Below are 26,931 nucleotides of genomic sequence, written 5' to 3' on the forward strand. Positions count from 1 at the left end.
AAAAGCTGCCTAACAAATTGCTGACACTCTTAACCTAAATGGTTAAGCTATAAGTATTACATTTATATTTACTTAAATTTCAGTTAAACTACTCTGCTCCTTCCCCACCTGCTCAGAATTCCCACTCTAGCCAAATTCCCATTATAGTACAATTTTTAACTCTGTTTCCAACTTCACTCCATGATTAGATGCAGAGGAAAGTTCTTTCTGCTCGCTCGTCCTCGCAGATTACCATCCCCTACTCCATGTCTCACACTGGCATTCCTGTTGGCAGCACCTCCCAAACCTGTGACCTTCACCACCTAGAAGAAGGGTAGCAGGTGCAACTGAACACCATCATCTCCACGTTCCCCTCCAAGTCACACACCAACCTGACTTGGACAAATGTCGCTGTTCCTTCATGGTCATTGGGTCAAAATCCTGGAACTTCCTACTTAACAGCATAGTGGGAGTACCTTCACCACATGGACTGCAGCGGTTAAAAGGTGGCAGCAGCCCACCACCACCTTTTCAGGGCAACAAAGGATGGGCAATAAATGCCAGCCTTGCCAGCAACACTCAATTTTTTTTAATTTTTTTTTTTATAAAAAGAGTGGCAATGCCAATTTGGGGTTAGTTTTGTACTGTGGATCCCTGACAACAATGAACTGGGTTGAGACTGGCCAAACTTATTTCATAAAACTCTTGCAGGTAGAAGACAGAAATTTTCACCCATCAGTCTAGGCTGGATTTGGATCCAAGTTCCAAAGGCATAAGGGAAGTGTCTGTTCCACTGCACCACCCAATCTCCAAAAGAAAACCTTTATGAAAAATACTCACACTTAAGTAACTTTAAAAAGTCTCTTTTTATTATTTCATATCATCATTTTATTAACAAGTAGCAATTTTCAAAGCTCCATCTCCACTGTCAGGAAGCAGTATTTTTTCACCAGTTACATAGCAAAGGTAATTGGAGGAAAAGTTCAGACAGGGTTCTCTTCACTCAAAAATAGGGCAAGGCATGTTCAGATTCTGTACATTGGGACTGAGTGGGAAGGGACAAGGCATGTTCAGATTCTGTACATTGGGACTGAGTGGGAAGGGACAAGGTATGTTGAGATTCTGTACATTGGGACTGAGTGGGAAGGGACAAGGTATGTTCAGATTCTATACATTGGGACTGAGTGGGAAGGGACAAGGTATGTTGAGATTCTGTACATTGGGACTGAGTGGGAAGGGACAAGGCATGTTCAGATTCTGTACATTGGGACTGAGTGGGAAGGGACAAGGTATGTTGAGATTCTGTACATTGGGACTGAGCAGGAAGGGACAAGGTATGTTCAGATTCTATACATTGGGACTGAGCAGGAAGGGACAAGGTATGTTCAGATTCTATACATTGGGACTGAGCAGGAAGGGACAAGGCATGTTCAGATTCTGTACATTGGGACTGAGCAGGAAGGGACAAGGTATGTTCAGATTCTGTACATTGGGACTGAGTGGGAAGGGACAAGGCATGTTCAGATTCTGTACATTGGGACTGAACAGGAAGGGACAAGGTATGTTGAGATTCTATACATTGGGATTGAGCAGGAAGGGACAAGGTATGTTCAGATTCTATACATTGGGACTGAGCAGGAAGGGGGGGGCAAGGTATGTTGAGATTCTGTACATTGGGACTGAGCAGGAAGGGGGGGGGGCAAGGTATGTTCAGATTCTGTACATTGGGACTGAGCAGGAAGGGACAAGGTATGTTCAGATTCTGTACATTGGTTCTTCTCTACCCACCATGGCATCTAATGAAGTAGAGAAAGAACCCAATTCCAAACTTTTCCACTTCAAAGTAAATCCACGGCATAAATTATTGGTGAAAACTTTTAAAATCCTGACCAGCAATTAAAGTCCACAAAAAAAAACGTGCAATTGTTTTTGCCAAATCTTTATTCTTCCGGCTGTGTGTGCTCAGTGGACTGTTCCACAGACGATGATGATCCTTGCAGTGCCTGTGCACCTTATGGCTTCATAACATGGAGCAGCAACCTCATGATGCCGGCAAAAAGTGCATTCAGGATACGGAACCTCTCAACCTTGGGTCTCACCATTTTAATTAGAGGTCAGGGTTAAATGTTGAAAGTAGCTTACCATAGTGGATTTGCTTTGGAGAACAGTCATGCAGCTTCTGAACACTCCCACTTTGGAAGCCGAAATAGAATTATACAAAATATAATAGCAAGGCAAAAACAAACATACTTTATATACAGTGCTTTAAATGATCTTTGTAGATAGACTCCAAAACCAACCAACTCTTACCCGCCACACCCCCCCCTCGCCCCCCCCCCACCCATTCCCATACAAAAATAATTGAAGCTTTAATACTTGGTGATTTCCTGAGTGACTATATTGCTTGCAAATGGAAAAAGCTTTTCTTCATAATAATATCGCTTACCCAATTCCTGACTGAATTCAGCCAGCGGTGATTATTTGTTGAGGTTTTTTGGCGATCGTTTGTGATTGTGTGCACCCGCATGTTGCAAATAGGAATAGAGGTGGCCTGCCACAAGCCCCCAGCCACAGACCCCCCCGCCAGTCACCGCCTGGGAAGGGAGGAGAGGAGAGGAGAGGCAGCAACAACGTCCCGCAATCACTCAACAACAACAAAATTAAACTGAACATTTAACAAAAAGGATGCCAGCTCCCCCGCACCCGAGCCAGACAGACTAGAAGATCCCAGCATCAATCCCTCAGCAGTGCTCAATCCCAGACACCACCGCTGACCCGGTGTCCCGGGACTAGATAAATCGGGCAGGTTTCCGACTGCCTATCGCTGTCCTTTGAACCGTGCGAGGAAAGTGCTCTGGTGTGGATGTTGGCCAACGACCAGTTCAGGTTGTGGACAGACACCGCGCCACACAATGCCGTGGGCAGATTGTATTACTTTATAAATAAAGTCTGACGAGTCCGTCAGGAAATAACAGGAGACTGCAGTTCCTCCAAGTACGGAGAGGTGTGTGGGCCAGATGGGGGCCAGCAAAGCATTATTAGCCTCACTTTTTTGTTGTTGGAAGCATCCACTTATCTCATCAGCTCTGCCGCACAATGCCGTGGCGCCAATAACTTATATTGCATAGAGGATAGTTCCTATTCCGAGGTATCAAACAATTACAAAGACTGTCCAGTCAAAACAGACCAGGGGGAGGGGAGGGGGGGTGGGGAGAGAAACATTTCCCAAACATCGGATTTCTATCCCTCAGAGTATATGACAGGCTGGCTGGAAGACAAGTATGGATGAAAAAAAACACTTTAATGCACTGTAATATCTGTAAATTTACAGAATTTGCTTCATGCTGGTGGTGACGGGAGAGTGGGAGAGCACAGGCGAGGTGAGGGCCGAGCTTTTCCTCAGCCCCAGGGGAAGGAAGGCTCCGTACTGCACCAGCTCGGAATGGTTTTCATTTCCCACCGCAGCCTTCTCGGGGCCTCTTGTGGGCACACTTGCGACCGTGCTGTCAATCCGTGCTGAGTTATATGACACGTTGTTGGCGACGGACTCGCAGGCTGCCTGAACTCACCGAGAACTCCTGCAGCCAACCTCCCGGTCCCGACTGTGAAAAAGCACAGTGCCCCAAATGCAAAGTCTCACCGAGTCTCGTTCCCCCACCCACCCACATCAACCACCTCCCTCTCGGGACCATCATTTAAAGACACAGGCCATTTACAGCGATTGCATTAGATCTGCTGCACTATTTGCGTGTGGTTGCGGCATTTGCAAGTGTAAGCAGGCAGAGGGGAGGGAAACCCATGCAGCCACACTGCGCCCGACAGGCTGCGCGTTCACTTGCTGGCCGTCTTATTCTTCATCATTTGACTCACTGACTGGAGAATGCTGGGCTGTTGCTCCATGATTTGCACCAGCAACAGGTCAATGTAGTCCTCCAGGTCCCGCACGTGGCCGGCCGCCTTCTGCAGCTCCAATTCCTGCTGCAGGATTTTTTGGATGAGCTCGTCGTGCGTGAGGTGGTAGTACCGGGCGACCGGGTCCGCAGGCTTGGATTCCTGCAACGAGAGGAACCCGTTAAAAAAAACACAAGTACACGAAGTAGGAGAATCAGCAAACGAATACACGCCCCCCCCCGCCCGTCTCCTTGGGTAAACATGCCACCTCTTGCACCATCGAGCAGACAGTCCAGAAGGACCAGATCCTATCTCAGTGGAGGTGGAAGATCAGACATTGCCGGAGCCAGAATCCCTATTCTGTTTTTTGTGCTAGTGTCAACCGTGGATCAGTTTGTAGCACGTTCACTAGAAGTCATAGAATGGTTACAGCACATGAGATCATTCGGCCCGTCCAGCCCATGCCGGCTCTCTGCAAGAGCACTTCAGCTAGTCCCACTCCCACCGCCCTTTCCCCATAGCTCTGCAAAAAAAATGTCCTTTCGGATACTTATACAACTCCCTTTTGAAAGCCACGATTAAGTCTGCCTCCACCACCCTCTCAGGAAGTGCATTCCAGATCCGAAACACTCGCTGCGTAAAAAAGTTTTCCCTCATGTCGTCTTTGATTCTTCTGCCAATCACCTTAAATCTGTGTCCTCTAGTTCTCAACCCTTCCGTCAAAGGGAACAGTTTCTCTCTATCTACTCTGTTTAGACCCAGGGAAGAGTGACCATAATATGAGAATTTTATATCGAGTTTGAAAGTGATTCAGTTAAATCCAAAACTAGGGTCTTAAATCTAAACAAAGCAAACTATGTAGGTATGAGGGGAGAGTTGGATGAGGTAGTTGGGAAACTACATTAAAAGGTATGACAGTGGATGAGCAATGGCTATCATTTAAAGAATGAATACATAATTTACAACAATATACATTCCTTTAAGGCACAAAAACCCCACAGGAAAATAGGTATAACTGTGGCTAACAAGAGAAGTTAAAGATAGCATCAGATCAAAGGAAGAGGCTTATAATGTTGCCAAAAATAGTAAGACTGAGGATTGGGAGGATTTTAGAATTCAGCAAAGGAGGACCAAGAAATTGATTAAAAAAAAGGGAAAATAGAATATGAGTAAACCAGCTGAGACATAGGAACAGGCTGTAAAAGCTTCTATAGGTATGTAAAAAGGAAAAGATTAGCGAAAGTAAATGTGGGTCCCTTACAGGCTGAGACAGGAGAAATTATAATGGGGAATAAGGAAATGGCAGAGAAATGAAACAAGTACTGTGTCTGTCTTCACAGAAGATGCAAAAAACTTCCTGGAAATAGTGGAGAGCCAACGATCTAGCGAGAATGAGGAACTGAAAGAAATTAGTGTTAGTAAAAAAAAATAGTACTGGAAAAATTAATGGGACTGATAGCCAATAAATCCCCTGGACCTGATGGCTTACATCCTAGGGTTTTGAAAAAGGTGGCTAGAGAGATAGTGGATGCATTGGTTCCAAAATTCCATAGATTCTAGAACAGTTCCACAAATTGGAAGGTAGCCCCACTATTTAAGAAAGGAGGGAGAGAGAAAACAGGGAACTACAGACCAGTTAGCCGGACATCAGCAGTAGGGAAAATGCTAGAATCTATTATTAAGGACATGGTAACAGGACACTTAGAAAATAATAATAGGATTGGGCAGAGTCAACACAGATTTATGAAAGGGAAATCATGTTTGACAAATCTGTTAAGAGTTTTGAGGTTGTAACTAGCAGAATAGATAAGGGGGAACCAGTGGATGTGGTGTATTTGGATTTTCAGAAGGCATTCGATAAGGTCCCACATAAGAGGTTATTAAACAAAATTAGGGCTCATGGGATTGGGGGTAATATACTTGCATGGAGTGAGGATTGGTTAATGGACAGAAAGAGAGTAGGAATAAACAGGTCATTTTCGGGTTGGCAGGCTGTAACTAGTGGGGTACCGCAAGGATCAGTGCTTGGGCCCCAGCTATTCACAATCTAGATCAATGATTTGGATGAGGGGACCAAATATAATATATCCAAGATTGCTAATGATACAAAGCTGGGTGGGAATGCAAGTTGTGAGGAGGATGCAAAGAGGCTTCAAGGGGATATAAACAGGCTAAGTGAGTGGGCGAGAACATGGCAAATGGAATATAATGTGGAGAAATGTGAAGTTATCCACTTTGGTAGGAAAAAATTGAAAAGCAGAGTATTTTTTTAAATGGAGAGAGAGATTGGGAAATGTTGGTGTTCAGAGGGACCTGGGTGTCCTTGTACACGATCACTGAAAGTTAACATGCAGATGCAGCAAGCAATTAGGAAAGCAAATGGTATGTTGGCCTTTATTATACGAGGATTGGAGTATAAGTGCAGGAAAGTGGAGTTGAGGTCAATGATCAGCCATGATCTTATTGAATGGCGGAGCAGGCTCGAGGGGCCGAATGGCCGACTCCTGCTCCCAATTCTTATGTTCATGTTCTTATCCTGATTTTGAACACCTCTCGGAAATCTCCTCTCAACCTCCTCTGCTCCAAGGTGAACAACCTCAGCTTCTCCAGTCCATCCACATAACTGAAGTCCCTCATCCCTGGAGTCTGTATTCCTAAGCCCCACATCAGGACATCAGCACGAAATCCAGGCCGACACTTTAGTGCAGTACTGGGGAAGTGCTGCACTGTCAGAGGTGCCATCCTTTCAATGAGCTATTAAACTGAGGATAAAGTTTGTTGGGGCCGAATGGGGCATTTTCATGTTTTTAATCTGGCAGACTGCTAGCCCCCTCAGCTGTGAAATATAAAAAGGGAGAAAAGAAAGCCAACATGGGAAACAATGGAATGGGGGAAGAGAGAGATAAAAAATAACTAAACCCAATAGGGACTGATACTCTCAGTACAGCCTGTGTGCAACCCAATGGCGATTATTGTTTTGGAAGGACGGGTAAATCACAGGAGCACCGCATCTAATCAAGTTGGGTAATTGACAAACAAGCATTCACAGGAGAGGCGAGCTTTTAATTGCCACCTCATTATCTTGGTAACTAGGGCATTTCCTTAATGGTTATTATTGCGATGAGGTCCTGTCTCGTCATACCCAGTCCTCTCCAATACAAAGACCAATAATTGAGCATGGCCCGCAAGGCTCCAAGTCCCTTCCCATCCCAGATTAAGCCCTTCCATCACATACTGGTAGTAGACACCTTCCAAAAATCTTTCAAATAGGCCACAATCACCCTCGTACATGAAAAGGACGAGGACCTCAACAGCTGTGTCCCCTACATGCTCAGATCTTCCTCAACTGCAATTAAACAATACTGGCCTTCAGGCTAGACGCTGTCAACTGGAGTCGTCCATCCAGACCAAACCAAGTTCACTGAAGAATGCCTCTCGGAGACAGACTGTTCAATGTTTTGCACCTGTGCAACAGCACAAATGTGCCCGTCCCGCACACAGAAAGGACTTCCAACCAGCAGAATGCAGCTGCCTACTCTCTGTGCTCGAGTGGATGATCTTTGGAGACCAATTCACAAAGTGAATCAGAATCCTTTACTCCCATGCCTCTACCTCCATGAAAACTGATGCCTACACCTTGCCAGCATAATCTCCTCCAATGAGGGACCAGACACGGTTGCCCTTAACCCCCGACCTCTTTGCCATGGCGATAGAACACTGCGTGAATGAACCCCTGCAGCCAAAGACAGAAGGCAGTGGAGTGTGGGACCAAGAACTTCCAACTATGTGGATAGTATTCCGGTCTATGTCCCCAATCCCACGGCTTCCTTCCCCAACATCTTCCCAGGGATCAAAAATTCAGCCAACTCATCAACAACAATTTATATTCATGTAGTACCTTTAAAGACAATGAAACAGCCCAAGGCACTTTATAATTAAAAAAAATTTTAAAAAAAATCATTCTCGGGATCTGGGCATTGCTGGCAAGGCCAGCATTTATTGCCCATCCCCAATTGCCCTCAAGAAGGTGGTGGGTGAGCCGCCTTCTTGAATACAACTGAGTGTTTTGCTCAGCCATTTCAGAGGGCAGTTAAGAGTCAGCTACATTGCTGTGGGTCTGGAGTCACATATCGGCCAGACCGGGTAAGGGCAGCAGATTTCCTTCCCTAAAGGACATTAGTGAACCAGATGGGTTTTTTACGACAATCTGATAGTTTCATGGTCACCATTACAAATACTAGCTTTTTTATAAATTCCAGATTTATTGAATTAAAAGAAGGAGCGAAGTCATGGAGCGATTTGTAGATGAGGACAATAATTTTGAAATAAATGTACTGATGGACAGAGAGCAAGCAGAGGTCGGGTAAGGACCCCTACACACAGTCTCACAAGTGGCATTAACGGGATCAGGAGGCTAAGTTTGCCAACATTTTGCCATGGCTTAGACTCCCAATCCCTGGAATCACTTTGGTTGCGCGTCTCTGCATTCTCGCAGGGGCAGTAGTATCCTCAACATTGGATCGGAGCTCTCTCGGCGAGATGACGTCAACAGAATCGTGCCTGGTTGTTCTCTGCTGGCTATGGCAGTGAATTCCGCACACTGACCGCTGCACCAGGTCAGTATAAACTGAGTGGAAACTGTTCGTCAGCACATTGTTGCTCTTCAGTGCACATTTCTTAAACTTGGGAGTGCAATGAATAGAGGAAAGAAAGTGGAGGAGGGGTCTCTAAAAACAACCGATGGGCGGATTTCCACATTGGCCGCAACTGAAAACTAGACCAGAAAATGATTGCAATGTCGCACCCATTTTGCCACTGTCTGTGCCCAAGTATCCTCCCAATCTCATTAAAATTCTCCCGAACTTAAAATGGGCCCAATTCAGCACAGACATTTGGAACCCAAGGAAAGCGTCGAACCCACGCCATATATATCTTCTTTAAGGATGAAAATTTTAGTTCCAACTCATTTAACCATCATCTGTGCACATCAGGCACAGCTTGTTTAAGAGCCTGCAATCGGGGAAGCTTTTCAATTTTTAATGCAATTTATACTTAGCCATACAAATCATTTCAAAGAAAACAGAAAATACAAAGCAGGTCTGTGTGAGGATAATTTTTTTTTTTTTTAAAAAGTTCAAGAAATTGGAGTTAAACACCAGAAAATGACTTTTGTTTCCTGGTGTGCCCGAAAATCTGGACATAATGTTTCGAGACCTCCGAACAAGTGCAATTGGAGGATACTCGTGTCCGAGAGTCGGGGAAGTGGCCGGTTCTGTGGATGGAGATTCGTTCGGACAGAAGGTTTAATGGACAGACATAAAAGGTCGAGGAGACCTGGGCGTATTGTAGTGACGTGTGTAACTCACTTACACCCTGAATTCCACGATCTTTCAAGCCATGTAACTGATTTACGCCCAGGTTACATAGAAACATAGAAGATAGGAGCAGGAGTAGGCCATTCGGCCCCTCGAGCCTGCTCCGCCATTTAATGAGATCATGGCTGATCATCCAAATTCAGTACCCTGTCCCTTGCTTTCTCCCCATATCCCTTGATCTCTTTAGCCTTAAGAAATATATCTAACTCCTTCTTGAATATATTTAATAAGTTGACCTCAACTGCCTTTTGTGGTAGGGAATTCCACGGGTTCACCACTCTCTGGGTGAAGAAATTCCTCCTCATCTCAGTCTTAAATGGCTTCCGCCTTATCCTTAGACTGTGACCCCTGGTTCTGGACTCCCTGCCATCGGGAACATCCTTCCTGCATCTAGTCTGTCTAGTCCTGTTAGAATTTTATAATCTCGCTGAGCACAAATGCGAAGGGAACTCCAAGTCAGAGTTTTGGGAACCAAATCTGGATGTAGGAGAGTGTGAGCATGTGTTTCTATTTGCAGTGACTCACAGTACATCACACAGCTGTTGCACAAGTGATTTCCTCGACCAACTTGGTGGGCAATCAATGCACGGGTGTTATAACCTGCTTGCTCCAAACCCGCCACCTCTTCCACCTAGAAGGACAAAGGCAGCAGGCGCATGGGAACACCACCACCTCCAAGTTCCCCTCCAAGTCACACACCATCCTGATGATGAAGGCCGATCCTTCATCGTTGCTGGGTCAAAATCCTGGAACTCCCACCCTAACAGCACTGTGGGAGTACCTTCACCACACGGACTGCAGCGGTTCAAGAAGGCGGCTCACCCACCACCTTCTCAATGGCAATTAGGGATGGGCAATAAATGCTGGCCCTGTCAACGATGCCCAGATCAAAAAAAAATTACCTTTACTGCTTCCTGCTCCACGCGAGCAGGTGCCGACGACCTGACGGGGCTGATGCTTCCTGTGGTCGCGTTCTTCAGTTTTTCGAGCCCGCTGCTCAGTGTGCTGCCAATGCCTGACCGAACAGACTTCTTCTCCATCGTCTCTGGCACAGTGCTGCTGATCGGCTTCACGGGGTGAGGACTGGAGGGAAAACAGAGAGAGAGTCTCTCAAACAATATGCTGCAACTGCACGGAGTGTGAATCCTTTTTAAAGAAAAATCTAATTTGTTCTCCCAAAGATACTTTTTGAAAATTCATTCACGGGATGCGGACATCATCGGCAAGGCCAGCATTTATTGCCCATCCCTAGTTGCCCCTCGAGAAGGTGGTGGTGAGCCGCCTTCTTGAATACAACTGAGGGGCAGCACGGTGGCATAGTGGTTAGCACTGTTGCCTCACAGCGCCAGGGACCCGGGTTCGAATCCGGCCTCGGGCGACTGTCTGTGTGGAGTTTGCACATTCTCCCCGTGTTTGCGTGGGTTTCCTCCGGGTGCTCCGGTTTCCTCCCACAGTCCAAAGATGTGCGGGTTAGGTTGATTGGCTATGATAAATTGACCCTTAGTGTTAGGGGGATTAAATACGTGGGGTTACGGGGATAGGGTGGGATATGTGTCGGTGTAGGGGTTACGGGGATCGGGTGGGATATGTGTCGGTGCAGGCTCGATGGGCCGAAATGGCCTCTATCTGCACTGTGGGGTTTCTGTGATTTCTGTGTGAGTGGCTAGTTAGGCCATTTCAGAGGGCAGTTAAGAGTCAACCACATTTCTGTGGGACTGGAGTCACATATCGGCCAGGCCGGGTAAGGACGGCAGATTTCCTTCCCTAAAAAGGACATTAGTGAACCAGATGGGTTTTTACAACAATCTGATAGTTTCATGGTCACCATTACGGATGCTAGCTTTTTATTCCCGATTTATTTAACTGAATTTAAATTTCCCAGCTGCCGTGGGATTTGAACTCACGTCTCTGGGTCATTATTCCAGGCCTCTGGATTACTAGTCCAGTAACAACCTGCTGGGATACAGATCCTCAGAGACTAACAGACCTTCATTACCTCACTTTGACACTGCACAGTCTTTGCAGACATCACACATCAGCCCAATCCAGCGCGCACTTTCTATGAGGGGCCAGAGATAATTTTGCAACCTCTTGTATTTTTCCACCCCTCTCATTTTTGCCCTCTTTTCCTAAATACCCCAATATAAAATGATTGAAGGATTCAATAGGGTAGATATGTAGAAACTATTTCCTCTGGTGGGGGAAATCAAGAATGAGGGGACATAATCTTAAAATTATAGCCAGGCCGTTCAGGAGTGAAACCAGGAAGCACTTTTTCCACACAACGGGTTGTGGAAATCGGGAATTCTTTCCCTAAAAGGTTGTGGATGCTGAAGGGGTCAATTGGAGCTTTCACGACTGAGATCGGTGGATTTTTGTTGGGGTAAGGGTATCAAGGGGTATGGAGCAAAGGCGGGTAACTGGATTTGGGGTACAGGCCAGCCAGGATCTAACTGAATGGTGGAACAGGCCCGAGGGGCTGAATGGCCTCCTCCTGTTCCAAATGGTCACAGAGTCATAATGGCACAAAAGGAGGCCATTCAGCCCATCGAGTCCAACACACTTTCCAGCCAGAGGTCACTGATAAAGGGCAGGCTGATTTCCCCCCTCCCTCCTCCAGGGGTACTGTGGCTATATGTAGCTTTGCTAGGATTTCCTGGTCTTTACGGTTCAGTACAACAGTGCACAGAGCCACGGGGGACGGGAAGAGAAAGACATGGACTGACTCACGTTCAATATTACAATAATAAAGGCTTAGGTCACTTCACAGCCAGCCAGAGCGCTTAGGGCAGGCAGTATTCCTTCAGGAACACAGGGAAATTATTGTTTTCCAATGCAGTTTCTCAACCAGTTTGTGCTTGGGTCCCAGGCTGCAGCACGAAACAAAGTGTGCCTAATTCATCATTAAACAGAGGTAATCCCGCTCAGATAGGCCAGAAGAGTGACTGGTGTGGGAAATGGAAACGATCACCAACTCGGGAGGGGGTGAGCAGTCTCCTGACGTTAGAATTAAAACAGCAATGCGCTGAAGTAGAATGGAGGCATGCCTGCCAACTGCCCTTGTGACTGCTTCTTTCCAGAGATCAGGACTGACTCACTTGGGGGCCAGCACAACACTGCTCTTCCAGTCTCTGCAGCAGGAAAGTAAAGTTCAATTCGGAACCAAAGCTGTCCCCTGTCACCCCAGGATCAGAGGCATCAAAAAGCAAAACTCATTTCCTACTTTTAGAATCTGCTTTTAGTTCCCGCCCCCCCCCCCCCACTCAGTATACCATCAGCTGCTGGGTTTATCCATTTGGTTCAGAGGTATGATTTTTAAGTAAAGCACAACATTGAAATCTCAATGCACTGCACGGCGAGAAACCCACAATCCACGGGCACAGACACTCGTCTAGGCGTCAGCGGTGGGAGCGCTGTTTCTCACAACTAAAATAAGTGATTGCTCCAGTTTCAGAGTAACACCAGCGTAAGCCTACCCATTGCATGCAGCATTTTCAAGAAAATAATCATATCAGCTTGGCTCTGTTGTGTATGTAACCTGTTCCACCTTAAGAGAGCTTAAGCCTGTTCCACCTTAAGAGATGTACTACTTTCTCAGGCTGCTGTAGACGTAATACCGGGGGTGAACACACCGGTATATAAGCACTGTGCAGTAATCTTGTATTCAGTGTAGTCTCTACCTCCAACCAGTAAAGACCTGTTTTATTGTTACTGATTAAGTCTGAGTATTAATTACTTGAACAACTCACAGACTTAACACTGGCGATGAGTCAGATTCTTACCCTGCGGCAGTTATTCCACGGCGGCTTCGTCCACAGACAGGACGTTGAAGAGAGGTTTCAAATCTCACCACCCCACTGGAAGCAACAGGCATTAGGACCCTGAAGCCTCCATCAGCGACTGAAAACTGGAGGACAGAAGACATCCTGCAGCTTCTTTTTCAACCTCGGTGGTGGGTAAGCCGAGCAGCGTTGGCTGCAAAGACAGGGCTGGGGAAGTTGGAGGAGATAAGGGCCGCACTCGGACTGAAAGGCGCGGCGGCTGCAGAAGCTCAAGGTGCGAGAGCCGCGGTGCACAGCGCAGGCTATCAATCGCACAGAAGATAAGGGCAGAGAGCCGCTTCGGTCGGGAGCCACTTCGCGATCCAGCGATCGCATCCGCTGATAAGGGCCGCACTCGGGCGATCGCGGCGAAGATAAGGGCCGCACTCGGGGGCTGAAGGGAGACGGCGTCGGGGGACGGGTGAAGACCGCCAAGCGCGGGAAAACCGCCATTTTGTGGGCGGAGGACGACGGCAAGAGCGGGAAGCCGCCATCTTTGATAACAAGTAAAGAAAAGAAAATCTGAGAAATTGCAAATCTACAATGCCTAAACACGGGAATATTAGCACCTTTGATAGTGACCTCGAAGATTGGGCCATATATGTTGAAAGAGTAAAAAATTATTGTAAGGCCAATAAAATTCGTGACCAAGATAAAGCTCTAACATTATTAAATTTAATGGGTGCGAAGACATACGGGCAATTGAAACACCTGTTATCACCAGATGAACCGGCGGATAAGACGTTCGATGAGATTGTTACTGTCCTGAAAGATCATCTAAACCCCACGCCGCTGATGCTAGCGGAACGATTTAAATTTTACGACAGAAGGCAGCTACAGCATGAAAGCAATGCTGAATATTTGCTGGAATTGCGTAAATTAGCGAAATATTGCCAGTTTGGAACGGGACTGACAGATGCACTACGAGACAAATTTGTGTGTGGTTTATTTAAACAGGGTACACAAAAGCGACTGCTCGAGGAGAATGAGCTGACGCTTGAGAAGGCGGTCACTATGGCAGCAGCACACGAAGCCGCAGCGAGAGGCACGGCAGTAATGCAGCTACGGTCACCGGAGCTCAGTGCACACAAATTGGGTGTGAGTTCTGGCAAATGTTATCGTTGTGGAAAGACAACGCATGATCAGAACCAGTGTTGGTTTAAAAACCAAGAATGTAGAACTTGTGGTAGGCTTGGACATATAGCTAGAGTATGCAGGTCAGGGAAGAAGACCAGCAACAAGAAGTCACCGCAAGGAAAATATGCAAAAGTACACAAGGTGGCCGAACAGGAGTCCGATTCAGACGCTAGCAGTAATGAACTGGCTGGCTTAAGCAGTATTGAACTGGCTAGCTTAAGGGTACTCAACGTTGGTAAGGGTGCAGACCTCCAGACAATTTGGGTTACTCTTCAGATAGAAGGAGTCCAAGTAAAAATGGAATTGGACACTGGATCGGCATTGTCGGTCATGAATAAGATTACAGAAGGTTATTCCAACATATTCCCCTACAGGATACGGAGATTATATTGACAACCTACACGGGGCAGAGAGTGTACCCCATCGGGACAATAAAGGTTGCAGTGGCCAACAAGGGCGAAGGAAGTCAAATAATGGACTTATATGTGCTACCGGAGGGAGGTCCACCACTACTAGGCCGGGAGTGGTTTAGAAACATAAATATGGACTGGCATTCGCTAAAAGCCATAAAGAGTGAGAACTCGGTGCAGATAATCAGCCCAGACTCTAGAACTGATGATGGTAAGACCAATCCATGTGCAAAAGACAAAGTTTCAGCACAGAATTCCACTGAGCAACAACAACATAGTTTAACAGAGAATTCTGAGTCTGTCAAGTCTACTGATATGCACATTTTTGAGGGACACTGGGCTCGAACTCAACTCCATTTCAAACTACAACAGCAATTAGAACAAATGATTCGCCGTTTTGAGCAAGAGATGAATGAAATAAAAAAGTTCTTTGTTACAGAGTGGGAGAATCTGGAAAGGCAACAGAAGCAACTGATGGAGAAAATGGAGCAGGAGCACACCAACCATCTGCGCGAGGAGGCCGAACAAATCAAAGCTGATTCAGGTTCTGAAGGTGCGTGCCATAATCTGGTGTCAGAAGAATAAACGGTCAGCCAACTCCTTCATATGCTGAGGGACAAGACTCTGAAATGGGAAAAACTTGAACACGAGCTGCGATCTTCAAAGGAAAAGGGTTCGGAGCTCTCAAAAGTCACTGAGATGGCTGATGTGACGACACAGACTGAAACGACTGCAACAGAGCAGCCATTGGATGCCAAAAGTACGCTGACTCACGTCAATGTAGAACAACAGACCGCTGAAACAGCTGCTCCGGTAGAGGGATTGCATAGTCCGATCAATCAATCTCCAAAGGAAGTTGAAGTATTAAAATCACAAATGAGGTCACTAGTAAACGACTTGCTGAAAGCCCAGAAAAAGCTGGATGCAGAGGTACACATGAAGAAGTCTCTTCAGGAAAGATGTCTGGACTTGGAACAAGAGCTGGCTAACGTCCAGCTGGGTATGGAGGAAATAGATGACCCTCTCGCTGACCTGTCGGACGACTCCGAATATTACTATGTCCTGTCCTGCCCAACTTGTAACTTCGACTCCCACCATACAGAAATCATGGAGGAGCACCGAAAGTCTACGGAACATCGGGAGAAGGTGGCTCTACTACGAAAAAAGGAGGAAGAGAAGGAGGAACTGCGCATGCAGCTGGCAGCTGTGGCAGCTGACAATGGAGCCCAGAGAGTCTCCAAGAAGCAGAAAAGGAAAAGTAAAAACAGAAGATGACCCATCTGAACCATTATCACCTCTACCAGATCACACACGTGGTCCCTCCGAACGGAGCCAAATCAGTTCGGAAGTTCAAGCTGTTAAATCCATGAAAGGACTATTGAATGAGTAACGTGAACCGACTACACCACAGAGATTGAATCTGTGAACTGTTTTCCGCAGAGACTGAATCTGTGATATGTTACGTTAAACATGAAGTTATATATGTATATATGTTATTACGTTATGTTAAATGGGGGGGATGACTATAAAGCTAAGAAGGGAGGAGTGTTGTGTATGTAACCTGTTCCACCTTAAGAGAGCTTAAGCCTGTTCCACCTTAAGAGATGTACTACTTTCTCAGGCTGCTGTAGACGTAATACCGGGGGTGAACACACCGGTATATAAGCACTGTGCAGTAATCTTGTATTCAGTGTAGTCCCTACCTCCAACCAGTAAAGACCTGTTTTATTGTTACTGATTAAGTCTGAGTATTAATTACTTGAACAACTCACAGACTTAACAGGCTCAGTTCGTAGCACCTCCCAAACCCGCGGCCTCTACCATCGAGAAGGACAAGGGCAGCAGGCGCATGGGAACACCACCACCTCCAAGCTCCCCTCCAAGTCACACACCATCCTGACTTGGAAATATCATCTCTAGGTCATAATCCTGGAACTCCCTCCCCAACAGCACTGTGGGAGTACCCTCACCACACGGACTGCAGCGGTTCAAGGTGGTGGCTCACCACCACCTTCTCAAGGGGCAACTAGGGATGGGCAATAAATGCTGGCCTTGCCAGTGACGCCCACATCCTAGGAACAAATAAAAAAAAACTTCAGTCCATAATCCAGGTTGAAACCTCAGTGTAGCACCGAGGGAGTCCCGCATTGCCGACATTCAGATGAGGTTTTCAACCAGAGGCCTCTTCTGCCTATGATGGTGTGTTCAGAGAAAGGAGCGGGGAGTTTTGGGCAACAATCTCTCCTCAACCAATACACTAAAAGCAGATTAACTAGTCATTCATTTCACCACTGTTTGTGGGTTCTTGCTGTGTACTAGGCAAACATAGAAACATTGAAGATAGGAGCAAGAGTAGGCCATTCGGCCCCTCGAGCCTGCTCCGCCATTCAATGCGATCATGGCTGATCATCCAAATTCAGTACCCTGTCCCTGCTTTCTCCCCATACCCCTTGATCCCTTTAGCCTTAAGAAATATATCCAACTCCTTCTTGAATATATTTAATGAACTGGCCTCTACTGCCTTCTGTGGTAGAGAATTCCACAGGTTCACCACTCTCTGGGTGAAGAAATTCCTCCTCATCTCTGTCCTAAATGGCTTACCCCTCATCCTTAGACTGTGACCCCTGGTTCTGGACTCCCCGGCTATCGGGAACATCCTTCCTACATCTAGTCTGTCCAGTCCTGTCAGAATTTTATAAGTTTCAATGAGATCCCCTCTCATTCTTCTAAACTCCAGCGAGTATAAGCCCAATCGACCCAATCTCTCCTCATACGTCATTCCTGCCATCCCAGGTATCAGCCTGGTGAATCTTCGCTGAACTCCTTCCATGGCAAGAACATCCTTCCTCAGATAAGGCGACCAAAACTGCACACAATACTCAAGGTGTGGTCTCACCAAGGCCCTGTATAACTGCAGCAAGACATCCTTGTTCCTGTACTCAAGCCCTCTCGCTACGAAGGCCAACATGCCATTTGCGTTCTTAACCACCTGCTGCACCTGCAATACTCTATTTACCCACAATAACAGCTGCCACTGCACCTCAAAATAATTAATTTGCTTTGGGCCTCTCCAAGACAGGAGTTCTAAAAATAGAAGTCCAAATATGAAGAAAAAGGCAATTGGGACTCATTCCCAATATATTCACCCAGAAGTGCCGAGTGGATGTTCCATCTAGGCCTCCTCCCGAGGTCCCCACCTTCACAGAAGCCAGTCTTCAGCCAATTCGATTAATTCCAAGTGATATCAAGAAATGGTTGAGCGCACTGGATACAGCAAAGGCTGTGGGCCCCGACAACATCCCGGCTATCGCGCTGAAGACTTGTGCTCCAGAACTAGCCACGCCTCTAGCCAAGCTGTTCCAGTACAGCTACAACACTGGCATCTACCCGACGATGTGGAAAACTGCCCAGGTATGTTCCGTCCACAAAAAGCAGGACAAATCCAATGTGGCCAATTACCGTCCCGCCCCATCAGTTTACTCTCAATCAGCAAAGTGATGGAAGGTGTTGTCGACAGTGCTATCAAGCGGCACTTTCTCACCAATAACCTGCTCACCGATGCTCGGACTGGGTTCCGCCAGGACCACTCAGATCCAGACCTCATTACAGCCTTGGTCCAAACGTGGACAAAAGAACTGAGAAGAGAGTGACTGCCCTTGACATCAAGGCAGCATTTGACTGAGTGTGACATCAAGGAACCCCAGTAAAATTGAGGTCAATGGGAATCAGGTGGAAAACTCTTCACTGGTTGGAGTCATAACTAACACAAAGCAAGGTGGTTGTTGGAGGTCAATCATCACAGCCCCATGACATCCCAGCAGGAGTTCCTCAGAGCAGTGTCCTAGGCCCAACCATCTTCAGCTGCTTCATCAATGACCTTCCCTCCACCATAAGGTCAGACGTGGGGATGTTCGTTGATGACTGTACCGCGTTCAGTTCCATTCGCAACTCCTCAGATAATGAAGCAGTCCATGCCCGCATGGACAACATCCAGGCTTGGGCTGATAAGTGGCAAGTGACATTCATGCCACATAAGTGCCAGGCAATGACCATCTCCAACAAGAGAAAGTCTAACCACTGCCCCATGGCATTCAACGGCATTACCATCGCCAAATCCCCCACCATCAACATCCTGGGGGGGGGGGGGGGGGGGGGGGGGTCACCATTGACCAGAAACTTAACCGGACCAGCCACATAAATACTGTGGCTACAAAAGCAGGTCAGAGGCTAGGTATTCTGCGTCGAGTGTCTCACCTCCTGACTCCCCAAAGCCTTTCCACCATCTACAAGGCACAAGTCAGGAGTGTGATGGAATACTCTCCACTTGCCTGGATGAGTGCAGCTCCAACAACACTCAAGAAGCTCGACACCATCCAGGACAAAGCAGCCCGCTTGATTGGCACCCCATCCACCACCTTAAACATTCACTCCCTCCACCACTGGCGTACCGTGGCTGCAGTGTGTACCATCTACAAGATGCACTGCAGCAACTCGCCAAGGCTTCTTCGGCAGCACCTCCCAAACCCGCGACCTCTTCCACCTAGAAGGACAAGGGCAGCAGGCACATGGGAACACCACCACCTCCAAGTTCCCCTCCAAGTCACACACCATCCTGACTTGGAAATATATTTTGCCGATCCTTCATCGTCACTGGGTCAAAATCCTGGAACTCCCTCCCTAACAGCACTGTGGGAGCACCTTCACCACACGGACTGCAGCGGTTCAAGCAGGCGGCTCACCACCACCTTCTCAAGGGCGACTAGGGATGGGCAATAAATGCTGGCCTTGCCAGTAATGCCCACATCCCAGGAATGAATAAAAAAAAGTGAGCTCAGTGAGCTGGAACGTCTACCCTTGGTCCCATGCTCCCAATTACAAAAACGGACACAAACCCTCCTGGGCTGGTTTTGGGCCTTAGAAGATGGCAGCCCTAACCCACAATACACTGGGCACAGGTACTAGCAAATAATGAAAGACTTAGCTTTTACAAGTCAGAAGGTTGTGGGTTCAAGTCCCACTGCAGAGACTTGAGCACAAAAATCTAGGCCAAACACTCCCAGTGCTGAGGGAGTGCTGCACTGGAGGAGGTGCCGTCTTTTGGATGAGATGTTAAACTGAGGCCCCATCTGCTCTCAGGTGGGCATAAAAGATCCTATGGCACTATTTTGAAGAGCAGCAGGGGAGTTCTCCCTGGTGTCCTGGGCCAATATTAATCCCTCAATCAACATCATTAAAACAGATGATCTGGTTATTATCACATTGCTGTTTGTGGGAGCTTGCTGTGTGCAAATTGGCTGCTGCGTTTCCCACATTACAACAGTGACTACACTTCAAAAAGTACTTCATTGGCTGTAAAGCGCTTTGGGACATCTGGTGGTCGTAAAAGGCACTATATAAATGCAAGACTTTCCTTTTATATGCAACAACTTGCAATTATAAAGCACCTATAACATAGTAAAACGTTCCAACATGCTTCACAGGAGCATTACCAAACAAAATTTGACACGAAGCCACATGAAAAGATATTAAGATAGGTGACCAAAAGGTAGGTCAGAGAGGTAGGTTTTAAGGAGCGCCTTAACAGGAAGGGAGAGAGGCGGAGAGGTTTAGGGAGGGAATTCCAGAGCTTAGGGCCTCGGCAGCTGAAGGCACGGCCGCCGAAGGTGGTGCGAAGAAAATCGGGGGATGCACAAGAGGCCAGAATTGGAGGAGTGCAGAGATCTTGGAGAACTGAAAGAGATTGCAGAGATAGAGAGGGGCGAGGCCATGGAGGAATCTGAAAACAAGGATGAGAATTTTAAAATTGAGGCGTTGTTTAACCGGGAGGCAATGTATGTCAGCGAGTACAGGGGTGATGGGTGAACGGGACTCGGTGAGAGTTAGGACACGGGTCAGCGAGTACAGGGGTGATGGGTGAACGGGACTCGGTGAGAGTTAGGACACGGGTCAGCGAGTACAGGGGTGATGGGTGAGCGGGGCGAGTTAGGACACGGGTCAGCGAGTACAGGGGTGATGGGTGAGCGGGACTCGGTGAGAGTTAGGACACGGGTCATCGAGTACAGGGGTGATGGGTGAGCGGGACTCTGGGCGAGTTAGGACACGGGTCAGCGAGTACAGGGGTGATGGGTGAGCGGGACTCTGGGCGAGTTAGGACACGGGTCAGCGAGTACAGGGGTGATGGGTGAGCGGGACTCTGGGCGAGTTAGGACACGGGTCAGCGAGTACAGGGGTGATGGGTGAGCGGGACTCGGTGAGAGTTAGGACACGGGTCAGCGAGTACAGGGGTGATGGGTGAGCGGGACTCGGTGAGAGTTAGGACACGGGTCAGCGAGTACAGGGGTGATGGGTGAGCGGGACTCGGTGAGAGTTAGGACACGGGTCAGCGAGTACAGGGGTGATGGGTGAGCGGGACTCGGTGAGAGTTAGGACACGGGTCAGCGAGTACAGGGGTGATGGGTGAGCGGGACTCGGTGCGAATTAGGATACGGGTCAGCGAGTACAGGGGTGATGGGTGAGCGGGACTCGGTGCGAGTTAGGATACGGGTCAGCGAGTACAGGGGTGATGGGTGAGCGGGACTCGGGGCGAGTTAGGACACAGGTCAGCGAGTACAGGGGTGATGGGTGAGCAGGACTCGGTGAGAGTTAGGACACGGGTCAGCGAGTACAGGGGTGATGGGTGAGCGGGACTCGGTGAGAGTTAGGACACGGGTCAGCGAGTACAGGGGTGATGGGTGAGCGGGACTCGGTGAGAGTTAGGACACGGGTCAGCGAGTACAGGGGTGATGGGTGAGCGGGACTCTGGGCGAGTTAGGACACGGGTCAGCGAGTACAGGGGTGATGGGTGAGCGGGACTCGGTGCGAGTTAGGACACGGGTCAGCGAGTACAGGGGTGATGGGTGAGCGGGACTCTGGGCGAGTTAGGACACGGGTCAGCGAGTACAGGGGTGATGGGTGAGTGGGACGAGTTAGGACACGGGTCAGCGAGTACAGGGGTGATGGGTGAGCGGGACTCGGTGCGAGTTAGGACACGGGTCAGCGAGTACAGGGGTGATGGGTGAGCGGGACTCGGTGCGAGTTAGGACACGGGTCAGCGAGTACAGGGGTGATGGGTGAGTGGGACTCTGGGCGAGTTAGGACACGGGTCAGCGAGTACAGGGGCGATGGGTGAGCGGGACTCGGTGCGAGTTAGGACACGGGTCAGCGAGCACAGGGGTGATGGGTGAGTGGGACTCGGTGCGAGTTAGGACACGGGTCAGCGAGTACAGGGGTGATGGGTGAGCGGGACTCTGGGCGAGTTAGGACACGGGTCAGCGAGTACAGGGGTGATGGGTGAACGGGACTCGGTGCGAGTTAGGACACGGGTCAGCGAGTACAGGGGTGATGGGTGAGCGGGACTCGGTGCGAGTTAGGACACGGGTCAGCGAGCACAGGGGTGATGGGTGAGCGGGACTCGGTGCGAGTTAGGACACGGGTCAGCGAGTACAGGGGTGATGGGTGAGCGGGACTCGGTGCGAGTTAGGACACGGGTCAGCGAGCACAGGGGTGATGGGTGAGCGGGACCCGGTGAGAGTTAGGACACGGACAGCAGAGATTTGGATGAGCTGAAATTCATGACAAGGTGGGAGACTGGTCAGCAGAGCAAAGGATTAGTTTAGTCTAGAGGTAATAATGGAATGGATGAGGGTTTCAGTAGCATGCGAGTGGAGGCAGGGGCGGTAACAGGTGCTTTTTATGACCTCAAGATGTCCCAAAACGCTTCACAGCCAATTAATTATTTGTCAAATGTAGTGACTGCTGTAACGTAGGAAACGCAGCAGCCATTAATGCACAGCAAGATCCCACAAACAGTAACGAGATATTAGGTATTGATTGAGGGATAAATATTAGCCAGGACATCAGAAGAATTCCCCAACTATTCTTCGAATGGTGCCATGGGATCTTTTATCTCTAGCCAAGAAGGCAGACGGGGCCTCGGTTTAACGTCTCATCCGAAAGACACCACCTCAGACAGTGCAGCACTCCCTCTACTGCACTGGAGTATCAGCCTAGATTATGTGCTCACGTTTCTGGGATGAGGCTTGAACCCACGACCTTCTGACTCAAAAGGTGAGCGTGCTACCCACTGAGCCACGGCTGACACTATATGGGATGACACGATGCACTGGCATGCATGCCAACCATCAACATTTTAATCAACAGTCAAGCCAGCACGTTTGTTGATGTTTTGCAAGAAAATTCAGCTATTTTCACTGGGATTGGAGGCTGTCAATGTCAACCAATCAGATCATTTGGAAAGTGGAAATGGAAATGGTGAAAACCAGTTGTCACTTTCTCCCACTGTTGGTTCCTTAGGAACTTCAGGCAGGACATTTTAAGATGAGCTGATGGTTTCGGAGAGTGGCAGTGTTTAGTGTTCATCTCCAAAGAAATTCTCTGCAACTTGGGGGGGGAAAAAAAAACTGTTTCTCCTCAGAGGAACTTTCTGGGACATTCCTCGTCTTGTGGAGGTTATTTGCAGCCACTTTTGTTTTTGAGTTAAGGAGCATGTTTCCCAGGTGTAATTGCATTAACTGGGTTTATTTCAACATTCCCATCATTGCATTTGTGGAATTTCCAGGCTTTGGAACTGAAATGCTGGGTTAGTGAAATAATTCTCTCAATCTGAAAAATGATTGAGATTTACTCTGAATAATAGGCTCCAAAATGACACAAGTCATACCAAATTAGATATCAATATATCAATTTCCTGAGACAACAGAAAGTTCCTCCGAGAAGAAACAAAGGCCCAGAAATTTGGGTCTCCACGGGTGAGTACGCGCTGGGTACTCACGCGTAGGCCCAATGAAAGTGCCGGTTTCTTGCATGCACTGCGCATGCGCGGGAAACCGGAACTTCCGTTCCCTTAAAGGAAGGGGTCACAGGTCGAACGCGTGCGCCGGAGAGGCAGCGCGTACGCATGGAACTTACCCTCCCGGCGAAACCTACAAAAAAAATGTAAGTCTCCAGGAGTTACACATGTAAAAAGCAGGCGCAGGGCCTGCTTTTAACAAGGTAAGTGGTGATTTAATTAAAATTAAAACATTTTTTCCACAGGTTTATTATTTTTAAATACTTTAAAGAAAGGTAAGTTTATTTTTAGCCCCGTTAGAAAATGTAATTAATTTTTTCAAAAATTTACATAAAATAACTATTTTAAACAATAATTTAAATTTTTGAAAAAATTAATTACATTTTCTAACGGGGCTAAAAATAAACTTACCTTTCTTTAAAGTATTTAAAAATAATAAACCTGTGGAAAAAATGTTTTAATTTTAATTTATAGTTATTTTAAAAATGTGATTTTATTTTTTTTAAATTTATTTGAAGTTTTAGTGATGTTTTGGGGCTTATAGTATTTATAGTTTTGACCGCTCTTCCTGTCAATTTTATGAATGGGCATTTCCCTGCTACCATTGGCTCTCCATGGCCCACGTGATCCCAGGGGACGCTGCGAGCTAACTGCGCCCCTGGGATACGCAAGCACTGCGCGCCGGCAGTTGGAGCAGGCCCAGGATCGGAATCCCACGCGGGCCCACAGCTCAACGGCCGGCGCGCTAGGTAAGTGCAGGTCGGGGGCTTGCACCCGCGGGAAGCCCCCGACCCGAATTTCTGGGCCAAAAAGTTTTTTTTCCAAGTTACCGAGAACTTCTTTGGAGATGAACACTAAACACTACCACTCTCCAAAGCCATCAGCTTATCTTAAAATGTCCTGGCCGAAGGTCCTAAGGAACCAACGACGGGTGAAAGTAACAACTGGTTTACCACAAATTGCCCTAGATAATAAATTTTACATCTTTTCATCAACAACCTTGGAGTAATCTCCAACAAGAGGCAGCCTAACCACCTCCCATAACATTCAATGGCATTACCATCCTGATTCCTCCATCACGGGAGTCATCACTGACCAGAAAGTCAACTGGACCAGCCACATAAATGCTGTGGCTGCAAGAGCAGGTCAGAGGCTGGGTATTCTGCGGCGAGTGGCTCACCTCCTGACTCCCTAAAGCCTTTCCACCGCCTCCAAGGCACAAGTCAGGAGTGTGATGGAATACTTTCCGCTAACAAAACCACGACACTACCCTCTGCACAAACAGAGTGTTTTCCAAACACCTATTTTGGTTTCGGGAGGCAGAGCAGTTCATCAGTGTCATCGCTGTGCTGTCACATGCAAGTGGTGCAATGACATTGGAATATGATTTGCAACTGCCCTTGTGTTCACTTCCTACCCTCCTTACGGCACTGACTCACGTTGTGGTACAGTTTGTAATCAAACATAAAGAAAAGGTTTGCCAAATAAACTCCGTCCCTTTAAACTAACAGGAATCCGCTCCTTCAAAACAAATCTGATCTTTAACATGTGAAGAAAGAACGAACTTGCATTTCTATAGCGCTTTTCACGACCTCAGGACGTCCCAAAGTGCTTTACAGCCAACAAAGTACTCTTGAAGTGTGGTCACTGTTGTAATGTAGGAAACGTGGCAGAGAATTTGCACACAGCAAGCTCCCACAAACAGCAATGTGATAATGACCAGATAATCTGTTTTAGTGTTATTGGTTGAGGGATAAATATCGGCCAGGAAACCAGTTTTTTATGTAAAGTCATGCTGGGTTAATTATAAACCACGCATTGTTGGGTCAGTCAGTCAGTGAGACAATTACATGGAATTTCATAGAATTTACAGCACAGAAACGGGCCATTCGGTCCAAGGGGTCCGTGCCGGTGTTTACGCTCCACATGAGCCTCATCCCACCCCATCAACATATCTATATATTCCTTTCTCCTTTACGTTCTTATTTAGCTTCCCATAAAATGCACAAAGTGACGTCTGAAGAGACAATTCCATGTTGGCTTCAGAGCGCAGACTGGGACAAAATTCCAGGCTCGTTACCAATCCAAATTGACAGAGAGCTGTGAAGGTCGCTTCCGAAGGGAATCTCCAGAATTTCCCTCAGGATAAGGCCTTGCTTCCCAGATTGAGAGACAGATTTTCACCGCGGCGCATTCCCTCTGGGTAAAAATTAATTTTCTTTCCAGTGCGGTCCAGTAAGCTGTCAACTCGTCTGCCCTGTTACTGGAGAAAACCAGGCCTGAGAGAGATACAGCCGGAGGTTAAAGCACTCTGGCTCTCAACAGGTGTCAGTACCACACAAACCACGAGGACGTCTACCACCAGGCATTCTCCTCTATGCCAACCATCTTTTACTGAGAGCTATGAAACATAAGAATAAAATCGGACAGACCACCCGGCATTGACCTCGGCACCGGCTACGGACACTACAACGGCACACCCAGCCCAGTTGACCCTGCAAAGTCCTCCTCACCAACATCAGGGGTCTTGTGCCAAAATTGGGAGAGCTGTCCCACAGACTAATCAAGCAACAGTCTGACATTGTAGCATTCTGTGAGAATGACTTTTCAGCCAATGTCCCAAACTCCTCTATCACCACAGCATAAAAGGCTACGGACCAAGTGAGTCATAGAGTTCTACAGCACGGATAGAGGCCCTTCGGCCCATCGTGTCCGCGCCGGCCATCACGCCCTGTCTAATCTAATCCCATATTCCAGCATTTGGTCTGGAAAATGGATTAGAATAGACAGGGCTTGATGGCCGGTGCAGACACAATGGGCTGAAGGGCCTCTTTCTATGCTGTATAACTCTATGACCATCCCTGGGTATGTCCTGTCCCACCGGCAGCATAGACCAACCAGGGGTGGCGACACAGTCGGGAAGGAGTGGCCCTGGGAGTCCTCAACATTGACTTCAGACCCCATGAAGTCTCATGGCTTCAGGTCAAGCATGGGCAAGGAAACCTCCTGCTGAATACCACATAGCGCCCGCCCTCAGCTGATGAATCAGTACTCCGCCATGTTGAACACCACTTGGAAGAAGCACTGAGAGTAGCAAGGGCACAGAATGTACTCTGGGTGGGGGACTTCAATGTCCATCACCCAGAGTGGCTCGGTAGCACCACCACTGACCACCGCTCAGTCCTTGTGGAGACCAAGTCCCGTTTTAAACACCGAGGACACCCTCCATCGCGTTGTGTGGCACTACCACCGTGCTAAATGGGATAGATTCAGAACAGATCCAGCAGCTCAAAACTGGGCATCCATGAGGCGCTGTGGGCCATCAGCAGCAGCAGAATTGTATTCTAGCACAATCTGTAACCTCATGGTCCGGCATATCCCTCACTCTAGCATTACCATCAAGCCTGGTTCAATAAGGAGTGTAGAAGAGCATGCAAGGAGCAGCACCAGGCATACCTAAAAATGAGGTG

At 47.8% G+C, this 26,931-nt stretch overlaps 1 protein-coding gene across 3 annotated transcripts in view; it reads right to left on the minus strand.

Annotated features, from left to right (window-relative positions):
- Nucleotides 1-2,302: 2,302 nt before the first annotated feature.
- Nucleotides 2,303-26,931, minus strand: part of LOC147123790 (rab11 family-interacting protein 5-like) — a 124,850-nt gene continuing 100,221 nt past the window's right edge. For all 3 annotated transcript variants that reach the window (XM_085976055.1, XM_085976062.1, XM_085976069.1), the window contains 2 exons: nt 10,148-10,328; nt 2,303-4,032 (listed from right to left, as the gene is read on the minus strand). In XM_085976055.1, the coding sequence (XP_085832181.1) occupies nt 3,811-4,032; nt 10,148-10,328 (403 nt within the window). In that variant the 3' untranslated portion in view covers nt 2,303-3,810. The remainder of the gene's footprint in view (nt 4,033-10,147; nt 10,329-26,931) is intronic.

This window comes from Somniosus microcephalus, chromosome 2 (assembly GCF_052327205.1).
Source record: "Somniosus microcephalus isolate GS21.2 chromosome 2, FLI_Smic_1.0, whole genome shotgun sequence".
Classification (NCBI taxonomy): domain Eukaryota; kingdom Metazoa; phylum Chordata; class Chondrichthyes; order Squaliformes; family Somniosidae; genus Somniosus; species Somniosus microcephalus.